Source organism: Macaca thibetana, chromosome 11, assembly GCF_024542745.1.
Source record: "Macaca thibetana thibetana isolate TM-01 chromosome 11, ASM2454274v1, whole genome shotgun sequence".
NCBI lineage: Eukaryota > Metazoa > Chordata > Mammalia > Primates > Cercopithecidae > Macaca > Macaca thibetana.
The window spans coordinates 16,472,079-16,484,390 of NC_065588.1; the positions used below are offsets into that span (position 1 = coordinate 16,472,079).

At 35.6% G+C, this 12,312-nt stretch overlaps 1 protein-coding gene across 1 annotated transcript in view; it reads right to left on the minus strand.

Annotated features, from left to right (window-relative positions):
- The window catches only part of SLC15A5 (solute carrier family 15 member 5), a 91,572-nt gene that overhangs the window by 52,868 nt on the left and 26,392 nt on the right, over window positions 1-12,312 (minus strand). The window contains exon 4 of the mRNA XM_050749514.1: window positions 1,531-1,751. Coding sequence (XP_050605471.1) covers window positions 1,531-1,751 — 221 coding nt within the window. The remainder of the gene's footprint in view (window positions 1-1,530; window positions 1,752-12,312) is intronic.

Consider the following 12,312-nt stretch of genomic DNA (forward strand, 5'->3'; position numbering starts at 1 on the left):
TCCGTGGCAGTTACTCAACTCTGCTATTTTTGTACATAAGAAGACATAGATATTACAAAACAAAGAGCATGGATATGTTCTGATAAAACTTCATTTATGGACACTAAAATTTAAATTTTATACAATTTTCTTTGTTTTCTTTCTTTCTTGTTTTCTTTTCTTTTCTTTTTTTTTTTTTTGAGATGGAGTTTCGCTCTTGTTGCCCGGGCTGGAGTACAATGGCATGATCTCTGCTCATCACAACCTCCGCCTCCCAGGTTCAAGTGATTCTCCTGCCTCAGCCACCCAAGCAGCTGGGATTACAGGCGTGCACCACCAAGCTCGCTAATTTTGTATTTTAGTAGAGACAGGTTTTCTCCATTTTGGTAAGCCTGGTTTCAAACTCCTGACCTCAGGTAATCTGCCTGCCTCGGCCTCCCAAAGTGCTGAGATTATAGGTGTGAGCCACCACGCCGGGCTAAATTTTATACAATTTTCATGTGCCAGAAAACACTATTCTTTTTAATTTTTTTTCAAACATACAAAAATGTAAAAATCTTCTTAGCTTACAGGATGTACAAAAATAAGTAGTGGACTGGATTTGGCCTGCAGATAGCGGATTGCTAACCGCTGGCTTAGAGGGGCAGGCACTATACTGAGAGAGAGGACAGATTGCGCTTTCCCTTGCACTACTGTTAACTGTGACCTGCGGCGCCTCACCTCTACCGAAAGAAAGTCACTTAATTTTTCTGAGCCGAAGGTTACTCTTTAACAAATAAAGTAGTTGATGAAGTTAATCTCTAACTTTTGTTGCAGCTCTATTATTCTGTGATTTCTAAATGTAACTCATTCATGAGCCTTCTAAATTCCAAGTTGGGGGTTAGCAATGAACAAAGTCCCAGATTTATTCAAAGACATTTGTAATCATTTATTTTTTGCAGTAAATAAGTTAGTCTTTAACTATAACCACATGTAAAAATTTTTTCAATCACATATATCTATAAAAGATACTTTGGGCTTAGTGTTTTCCCTTGATTTTCTCACAGCACAGGAACAGATTCCCCAAGGAACTAATAGAGTGGGTGGGGAGAGAATCGCTTGCTCATTAGTACTTATATTTAAGAGTACAGTGGAGGTGGTACTCAAATCAGTCAATTTAGCTACTTGTTAGTACCACTTTCTAAAGGTTTAATGAGGGAGGAAGGCAAAACCTTTGGCTAAAGGGAAGTTTGGTAATTGCTTACAGATCTGATATGTTCGTGCACTGCTCTTATGCCTTACAACTATGCACTCTGAAGTACTGTCTGCACCTACTGACAGACATTTATAGCTCCACAAAAGAAACACATCCCGGGTCTCCTCAGGTATGCCTCTGCCTGACCCCGCTTAGCTCTGGAAATCAGAGCCTGTAATGATGAGAAGCTTCTGTGGGATAACTGCCTGCCAACGTATATGGAAAGCACTCGTTGGGGAGAAAATTCACCTTGACTTGTACTGTTGACATGCAATCACTTTCCTGTTGTTGGGGCAGCACTCATCTCCTGTCCTTACCTGCATAATGCACATTCTGTAGAGGAGCTGAAAAATGAAGAGAGGGAGAAGGGTGAGGGAAAATGTTGTGTCTTCTACATGGAGCTCACTGCAGCAGCCACCATTTTTTTCTTTGGCGTGGTCTAACTGGCTTGTTGCATCTCTGCCAAGAGGGCAGTATTGCAGGTGGCATGTTTTCAGCGCACGAACCAACACCCCAACGCTTGTCAGGAGAGAACAACCTGCAAGTAATTGGAGATATTATGTATTAGTATAGGAATTGGTCTCCAGTTTTTCAAGATGCTGATCAGAAAGATAACGATTCAAGGATGCAGGGCAGTGAAGTGAGAAAGTTTTTAGCACCCAAATGGTTGGATTCAAAGGACCACACTTCTGACAGTGATTCTGGCATCCTGATGACCAGTCCAGGGTGGCCCCTAGCAGTTGATGTAAAAAGTGAAAAAGGTAAGATCAATGAAAACATATTAAAAGGGAAAGAAAGGTGACAAAATAATATGCCAAAGTTAAGGACTTCAGAATCTCTGAGAAGTCTCTAATGCATTAATGAATACAATAAACTGAACTTTCTTTAACATCCTTAACACAAAGAACTAATACTATCTTTTCATATAAATTATTATATAAATAATCCTCATTTTACTTAGCAGGTAGAGGGTGGCTTCTTATTGTGACATGGAGATGAAGGGAAATGTAATCTCTGCTTTAACTTTAGCCTTGGATTTCAGAAATAAGGTTAAACTTTGAACTCTCTAAATGATTTTATGCATGTTCATAGTGTCATTAAGAGTTCAGATTAGATTAGTTAGCTTTTGACTTTTCCAGTAGTTTCTTCTAGGTTTACATGGCTGTTGCTCTATGATCAGAAGCACTTTATTGCTTCAGATGGCAGCACTTACTGCTAGTGATTTGCAACCTCCTTGTTGCTTCTTTTATTTTTCTTTGAGACGGAGTCTCGCTCTGTTGCCCAGGCTGGAGAGCAGTGGCGCGATCTCGACTCACTGCAAGCTCCGCCTCCCGGGTTCATGCCATTCTCCTGCCTCAACCTCCGGAGTAGCTGGGACTACAGGCGCCCGCCACCTCGCCCGGCTAACTTTTTGTATTTATGGTAGAGACGGGGTTTCACTGTGTTAGCCAGGATGGTCTCAATCTTCTGACATCATGATCCACCCACCTAGGCCTCCCAAAGTGCTGGGATTACAGGCGTGAGCCATGGCGCCCTGCTGTTGCTTCTTTATGATCTTTCAGTTCCTACCTTTTCTTTGACTCCATTAGGATTTCCTGATACAATGACAGATACGAGACCCCCGTTTAAGTAGCAGTTCAGCTGTGCCATCATGATGGTTACAATTTTTCATAGCACTCCCTTTGACCAGATAAATCCCCCCAGAAATTATGTAGACACCAAACTACTGTTGCCAGGTAAATAGCATAATACATGTGAAAATGTTTGTGTTTCTCAAAAGAAGGCTGCTATAGAAACTCAAAGTATAGTTTGAAAGTCATTTTGATTATGTTCAAGTTTCCTATAATAAAATTCTAGATAAAATGCATTCTAATGAAATTCATTTATATGCCATAGAGTCTTGGTTTTTATATTTAAATAAAGAATATGTATTAATATATTTTTATAGCTATAAAGTGGTTATATTGATTTGATCTGGTCTTTTCTTCAAGAGTTGTAATAGACCCATTATGTCAGCCTTTGATTAATTGAGGTAGCTGGGGGCCTGGTAATTGAATATGGAGCCTTTCACCTCTAAGTCACTGAATCAAATCCAGCCCAAATTGGTAGTGACCAAGAATGATTATAGCTGTGGCTCTTCGGTGGCCTTTGTGAAGTGTGCTTAGGTCTTCTGGGAGTATGTTGGGATACTTGCTAACAGGAGATAGGCTTATATCTATAGTCACTTTTGCCTCTTCTTAGTCACTGTTGCCTGAAGTAGATGAAGGCCCACGTACTGGTAAGGCCAAGAAAATAGAAGCCCCTGTGAGACGCCAAGATTTGTTTCTCTTAGGAAAGAAGTAATAGGGACTGCTCTTTATTATTAAGAGAATGAACTGCTCTATTATGAGACTTTCCTAGCTATTTCAATTAGTTTACTTAAGGTTTAAGTAAGATGAGAACTGAGAATGTGTTGATGAACAGTCTGGAAACTGAATTTGAACAGGCCTGGGCTGGGGGCTTAACTTCCTGACATTTCCTTACAATCTTGTCTCTGTTACTCATCAACCTGTTCTCTGCTAAACTCTTGTAAAACGGTGCTGTGTAGATAGTAGGGTTATTATGAACACTGATCCAAATTACTTTTTGCTTTCAGGTAGGTTTTATTATTAAATGATAAGTATTTGTAGGATGAAAGATTATTTCCTAAGATATTTTCTCCAGTTTCCCCCCAATTTTTAAAATTCAGGAATTTGTATTAAATATAATATATTTTAAACTCACTAACCCTTTTTTTGTATAAACAACCACTATTTGTTGCAAGATAAACTTGGATCTGCTTCTAATACATGACAAATTGATACCTGCAATCTTATTAAACAATTAAATATTGCCATCATTTTATTTCTAACGAGAGGTAGTAGTAGTTCAGATTAGTGCTTCTCAACCTGTGTTAAAAGCGAGTTTTAAAAAAAATTTCTCAACTATCATGGTCAATTCATTTGTGAAATCCAATAAAAATGAAATATCTAAACACAAAATAAAGGCATACAAAATATAAGCCCTGATATTTTTATTATTAGATTCAACAGACATAAGATGTCACTGTCCATAAATATCTCTGTATGTTTTCTCTTAACGTCTGTATTTATTTTGTTGTATACTGGCAACAAATAGTTCAGACACCAGCACTGCTCCATGAACCAGACTTTGTGTAGCACTGATTTCAGTTGAATATGTACTTTGAAAAATGAACTTCTTTAAACAAATAAAATTGTATCAGATATAGTTATATGAAGCAACAAAAACAAAATGGCCAAGAAACAAGAAATGATAACATATGAATGAGGTCTAAAACTCTAGCTAACACAGCAAGGGCATATAATTGATGCCAAAGAAATGTCATCACGATCATTGATTTATTCCACATATTTACTGAGAATCTACCAGGAGTCAGGAAACTGTTTTAGGCCCCGAAAATATAGCAGTGAATAGTACCTACAAACTCCTGATTCTTCTTTGTGGTGGGGGAGACCCTAAAAGCAGGAAAATATTAGGCAAGTTCTATGATGAAAACACAGTGAGCTGATATGGTAAGAGACCTATTGTGGGGTAGAGGAGACCTCCTAGAGAGTTGACATATGAACTGAGGGTTAAATGACTAGAAATAGGCAAAGAGACCTAGGAAACATATGCCAGACTTATCACAAAGTAGAAATTAGCCAGGAGGGGTTCAGAAATCATAAAGGCCAATAAGGCAGTAGCTGAGTTAGAGGGAGGATTGTGGGGAGATGAGGTCTAGGAGGTTGTCAGGGGGGTCAGATTATATAGGTCAAAGTAAGGAACTTGACGTTTATCTACAATAGTATAGAAAACCATTAAGAAGTTTTAAGTAGACTAGAGAGATCTTATGATGTATATTTTAAAATAGTTACTCTGGAACCCTGGTAGATGCATGGATAATGAATTTTAGGGGCCTGGGGAACAGGCAGGAGATAGTGGTGACCCAGACTAGTACAGTAGTAGCCATGAAGAGAAATGAAGAGAATGGGATGGTTTTTGAACAATCAGTAAAATTTTCTGATGTGGGAAAGGGGTGAAGAAGTGAGAAAATTTGAAGATGTCTGCTTTTTTTCCCCTTAAACAACTGAATGTTGGTGACTTTATTGAGAGGGAGAAAAAAGGAAGCCAGTCTGTAGTTAGCTGAATCAGGAGTTGTGTTTTGGTCAAATTAAGTTTGAGGAATTATTAGATAACCAAGTCAACATGTCAAATAAGAAGTAGAATATATGCTTTTCAAGGTCAGGAGAGAGGTCAATAGGACATTGAGTGTTTGGTATATTAGATGCATTAAAAGTCATGAGTCTAGAGATTAGTTGAGGAAAGAGGCAGGAAGAGAAGATTCAGGGTCCCTGGAATGAATCCTAGGGCTGCACATCGGGTAGGAAATTATCACAGGAGAAAGGTTGGTTAAGGAGATTGAGAAGAGGTAGACAGTGTGCTAGATGAGTTGTAAGAGGGAAGGAAAGGAGTGAAATAATAAACCTAAGTCGATCAACTAGACTGAGAGAGACCCAGTAAGTCAGCAAGAAAGTCCAAGAAAAGAAACTATACAATAATCTGTCTACCCAAAGGGAGTGGCCCTTGTCCCATGAAACTGTAGTTACCACTAAATGTTAGGATGGATACCCTGTTGAAAACATTTACATGTAAACATCATACCACTTCCTTGGATTAATCCATTAGACTTAATAGAAAACTCATGCCTTCTATGCAAATAATTTTGGATGTCATGTAGGCTCAGCCTTTAAAAAACTCCATTATCATTGTAGTTCTCAAATTGATTTTCTGTACCAGGAGCAGAAATGAGAAGTTGACGAAAATACTGAAATGAAAAATTCAACTGAGACTTCAAGTTCTGGTTTAAATGTGCAGGGCAAACACACCAGGCGTGCACATTTTAAAATAAAACAGATGAACTATTTTAAGTGTTTTATTGCAAAACTTAAAGATTGTAGTTATTACTATTTTTTTTAAAAAAAACTTTTAGAAAGCAATTTTCCTATTCTTTGGACCTTTAAGTCCTTGGCTTTAATGTTCTACTCTTCTGACCTTGATCTAATCATGAATATCTATGCTACTTAATTATAATTTAAAAAGCCTACATTGCACTCTAGATGGTAGATGCACATTTTTTTTTTCTTTGGTCACCTGCCAGTTCTCAAAATTATAGCAGTGGGAAGAAATGCAAATGAAAGCCGTGCTTGACAGCTAAACATAATGGAATGCATGGTCCACATTTGAAAAGTTACCTTAAAATAAAAGGTAGCATATAAAAAATCATTTCTTTAAGGTCACCTATGGCTTTGAATTACAGCTTTGAGGAATTTCCAATTTAGTCATCAGAGAGAAAGAAGCCAAAATAAGGATTATATACTTCACTAGAGGAAAGACAGAGTTCTACTTCATCATAGTTGGGTGATCTTAGAAATAGTAAACAAAACAGGGAAAACAAAGCACAACCCTCAAATATTCATTTTATAGAGGCTTGTGTAAAGTCAGCCACTGGAGAACATTTTCTATGCTAATTGTTCCTGTAGCTAATAAAGTTTTACCTTGTTAACATCCAAAAACAGGTTACCTTATCACATGTTAAAATATGTAATATATGGACTGCAATAGGCTGGTAGTAAACAGAGTTGATTATGTAGATCTGTATTAGTTGAAGGAGAATTGTATTTCTTTATTCAGATGAATATATATTCAAATAGTAGATTAAGAAGCAAATGAATGGATGCTGAATAGTTATTTAGAAAATTTGAATCCAAAAATAGTAATGAATGTATGTATACATATGTGTGCATATGTGTGTGTATATTCACAAAACCCCAAATTATTTGATAATTAAACACTTGAGAAAGTGCCAAAGTGGTTTTTAGGAAAAATCATATACTTTACATTTTCTTCTTTTTTTTTTTTTTGCTATTTAGGACTTTTTGCATATTGACCCCAAGAATGGGGTCTATCAGGAGGACATGTACTGCTAAGTGTGGTCCACAGACCACAGAGCTCTCAGAAACAGGACAGTGTATAATATTTTCAATGCTTCACTGCCTCAGTATGTGGTGTAATAGAATGAACTCCAGTCTAAGAAAAAGAAGACTTGGGTTCTGGTTTCACTGCAGCTCTTTTCTGTGACATCTTAAGCAAGTCATTTAATTATATTATGTCTCAGTTTCTATGCTCAGTTTAACAATAACAAACACTGATTGAACACTTACCATATTCAAGTATTTATAAGACACAGGAATTTCTAATTGTTTTTATAAATAGATAATTTCAACATGTGTGGTAAATAAAATGATAAAGGTGTGTTCAGAGTGCTACAGGAGCAGGGGCAAAGCATCCAGAAGCTAGTCTGCAAAAGGTGCCCTTCCTACCTACCTTGTAGGTGTAGGATAAAAATAAAATAACATTGGTGAATGTGCCTCATTTTTAAAAATGTAACTCATTGCATTACTATTGGTAGTAGCTGTATAGAGAAATAAAAGGAAAAGAAAAATATGTTACGAACTAAGGTCTGAGTTAAACAAGATGAATAGAGAGACTTAACAATGGAACAGAATAGAAACTCCAAAAGTGCAAGTGAAAGTACGCAATGAAGATGGCATCTAAAATCAGTTTGAAAAACATAAGCTTTTTAATAAGTAAGGTTAGGATAAGTTGGTAATAATATGGAAAAAAGATACAGTTGGGTTTATTCTTAAAAGATATTCTGACATAATTTATGAAGGGGTCAGAGAGGTAAAGAAAAGAGGCAATAAAATTAATACTAAAATAAAATGTGGATTAATTCTTTTATAACCTGAAAGTGAGTAAAACATTTTACCACGACTCAAAATTTAGAAGCAGTAAGGGAGAATATTGATGAATTTTATTACAAACATAAACCCCAATGAAAGACAAAACAAACACATGGAAAAACTTGTGCATAAAAAATAACACAAGAAGCAAGTTAAAAATATGTATGATAAATAGGAAATAATATTTGCAACTTTTATCATAGATAAAATGTTAATACTCCCAAAATATAAAAATGCTCTAAAATTGACAAGAAAGGAACAACCAAACAACCTACTCTTAACAAATTGAACAAAGAAGCAATCGCAAGGGAATTTAGAAAATATCTGGACACAGATCAAAACAAAAACACACTATACCAAAACTTATGAGATGCAGCAAGAGTGGTAAATACTAACATGAAAGTTTTTAATGGCAAATGTTTATATTAATGAAGAATGATCTCAAATCAATAACCTTACACCTCAAGGAGCTAGAGAAAGAAGAACGAACAATACAAAGTCAGAAGAAGGAAGGAAATAATAAAGATTAGAGCAGAGATAAAATAGAGAATGGAAAACAATAGAAAAAACTCAATGAAAACATGTTGGTTTTTGGAAAGATTCAAAAAATTAACAAACCCTATCTAGACTAAGAAAAATAGAGGAAAGACTCTAATAATTAAAAATAGAAATGAAAGGAGACATTACGAATGGTGTCACAGAAATAAAAAGGCTTATAGAGGAACAATTATACACCAACAAATTATATAACCTAGAAGAAATGGATAGCTTTCTATAAACATACAACCTATTAAGACTGAATCATGACAAAATAGAAAATCTGAAAAGACCTAAAACTAGTGGAAAAACTTAAACAGTAATCAAAAACCCCCTAGAAGAAATGCCCAAGACCAGATGGATCCACTGGAGAATTCTACCAAACATTTAAAGAAGAATTAACACCAGTTTTTCTTGAACTCTTGCAAAGACTCTAAAAAGAGAAAACATTCCCAACTATTCAGAGGCCAGCATTACTTTGATACCAAAACCAGACAAAGACATAACAAGAAAAGAAAAGTACAGACCAATAGTTCTGATGAATATTGATACAAAATAGTAACAAACCAAGTTGAATAGCACATTAAAGGGGTCATAGACCACAGACAAGTGGAATTTATACCTGGAATTCAAAAATAGTTCAACATACAAAAATCAATCAGTGTAATACATCACACTAACAAAATGAAGGACAAAAACCACATGATCATCTCAATGGATGCAGAAAAAACATTTGACAAAATTCAACACCCTTTCATGATAAAAACATTAGACAAAGTAAGAATAGCAGGAAACTACCTTAACATAATAAAAGTTACATATGAATATCCCACAGCTCACATCATACTCAATGGGAAAGACTGAATGCTTTTCCTCTAAGATTAGGAACAAGGCAAAGATGCCCACTCTTGCTGCTATTATTGAACATAGTGCTGGAAGTTTCAGACAGAGAAATAACAGGAGAAAAAGAACTAAAAAGCATACAAATCAGAATAGAAGAAGGAAAAGTGCCTCTGTTCACAGACGGCATGATCTTATATGTACCAAATGCTAGGAATTCGACACAAAAGTCATTGGAATTAATAAAGGAATTCAGCAGTTTCAGAATACAAGATCATCACTCAAAAGTCAGTTGCGTTTCTATAATGAACGATGACTGATCTGAAAGTAAATTAAGGAAACATAGCATTGAAAAGATAAATACTTAGAAATAAACTTAACCAAGAAGATGAAAGACTTGTATAGTGGAAACTATAAAACTTTACCAAAAAAAAATTGAAGAATATACAAATAAATGGAAAGATATCCTGTGCTTGTGAATTGGAAGACTTAATATTGTTAAAATGTCCATACTAGCCAAAGTGATCTATGGATTCAATGCAATCCCTGTCAAAATCTCAATAGCATTTTTGCAGAAATAGAAAAAAATTCCTGAAATTCATATGGAATATTAATAGTTAAAACAAACTTGAAAAAAGAAAATTGAAGTTGGATGTCCCACACGTCTTGATTTTAAAACATACTACAAAGTAACAGTAATTAAGAGTGCAAGGTTCTGATATGATGATAGGTATATAGACCAATGGAACAGAGTAGAAAACCCAGAAATACACCCTTGCATATGTTGCCAAATAATTTTCAACAAGAGTGCCAAGACTACATAAGGGGGAAAGGACAGTCTCTTTAACAAATAGGGTGGGGAAAATTGGATATCCACATTGAAAAGAATGAAGTTGGATCCTTGCTTTACACCATATACAAAAATTAACTCAAAATAAATTAAAGACCTAAAAGTAAGAGCTAAAACTATTAAACTCCTACAGGAAGAAACTACAGGGCAACAGCTTCAGTAGACTGGATTTAGCAATGATTTCTTGGACATGACAATAAAACAAGAGGCAACAAAAAAATTTAAAAACAGACAAATGGGATGGCATCAAACATGAAAACTTCTGCATTTCAAAGAAAACAATCCACAGGGTGAAAAGGCAACGTATGGAATGGGAGAAAATAATTGCATAACGTATGTCTGATATGGGGTTAATATCCAGAATGTATAATGAATTTCTACAACTTAATAACAACCCCCCCAACCTCAAATAACCTGTTTAAAAATAACCAAAGGACTTGAATAGACGTTTCTTCAAATGAGATTTACAGATGGCCGATACACACATGAAAAGATGCTGAACATCACTAATTACTAGGGAAATGCAAACCAAAACCATAATGACGCTGAGTGTCATGGTTCACACCTCTAATCCCAGCACTTTGGGAGGACGAGGTAGCAAAATCCTTGGAGCTCAGGAGTTTGAGATCAGCCTAGGCAACATAGGGAGACTCTGCCTTTGAAATAATAATAATAATAAACAGGATATCACTTCATAACCATCATTCAAAATGGGCAATATTAAAATATCAGAAAATTACTGCATTGACAAAGATGTGGAGAAATTGTGGGTAACCCTTGTGCACTGTTGGCGGAAATGTAAAATGATGCAGCCTTTATGGAAAGCAGTAAACAGAGTTCTCAAAAACTTTAAAGTAGAATTACTACTATATGATCCAGCAATCCCACTTCTGAGTATATATCCACAAGAATTCAAAGTGAGATTGTGAGGAAACATTTACATACCCACATTCATCTCAGCATTATTTATATTTGCCAAGAGCTAGGCACATCCCACATGTCCATTGTTACACAAGTGAATAAAGAAAATGTGGTATATACATACAATGGAATGTTATGTGGCACTAATATCCTAATATTCTCAAGGTATATCCATGTTGTAGCATGTGACAGGATGCTACAACATGGATAAACCTTGAGGATATTAGGCTAAGTGAGTTGCAATAAAAGGACAAATACTGTATGATTCCACTCATATGAAGTATCTAAAGCAGTCAAAAAATAGAAACAGAAAGTAGAAAGGCATTTACCAAGGGCTAGGAGCAGTGGGGGGGAGGAATTAGTGTTTAGTGGATATACAGCTTTAGTGTTGCGGCAAGATGAAAAAGTTCTAGAAATCCGTTGCATAACAATGTGAATATACTTAACACTACTGAACGGTACACTTAAAATGATTAAGGTGGCTTATTTCATTTAACACCGTGTCTTCCAGTTCTACTCGTGTTGCTGCAAATGACAGGATTTTATTCCTTTTTATGGCTGAATAGTATTCCATTGTGTATAGATACCACATTTTCTTTATCCATTCATTTGTTGTTGGACGCCTAGACTGATTCCATATCTCAGCTATTGTGAGTAGTGCTGCAATAAATATGAGGGTGCAAATGTCTCTGATATATTGACTTCCCTTCCTTTGCATAAATGAATGAAACTGGAAGACATTATGTTAAGTGAAATAAGCCCAGAGAAATTTAAACATTGCATGTTCTCATTTACATGTGGAAGCTAAAAAAAAGCTGATCTCAAAGAAGTAAAACATAGAACAGAGGATATTAGAGGCTGGGAAGCATAGAGGAAAGGGAGAGATTTATTAAGTGACACAAAATTATAGCTAGGTAGGAGGAATATGTAGTAGTGTTCCATACCACTGTAGGATGACTGTAGTTAACAATAAAATATTATGTAGTTTTAGATAGTTAGAAGGATATTGAATTTTCCCAACACAAAGAAATGATGTTTGAGATGATGGATCTGCCAATTACCCTGATGTGATTACTATACATTATATGTATTGAAACATCACTAGGTAC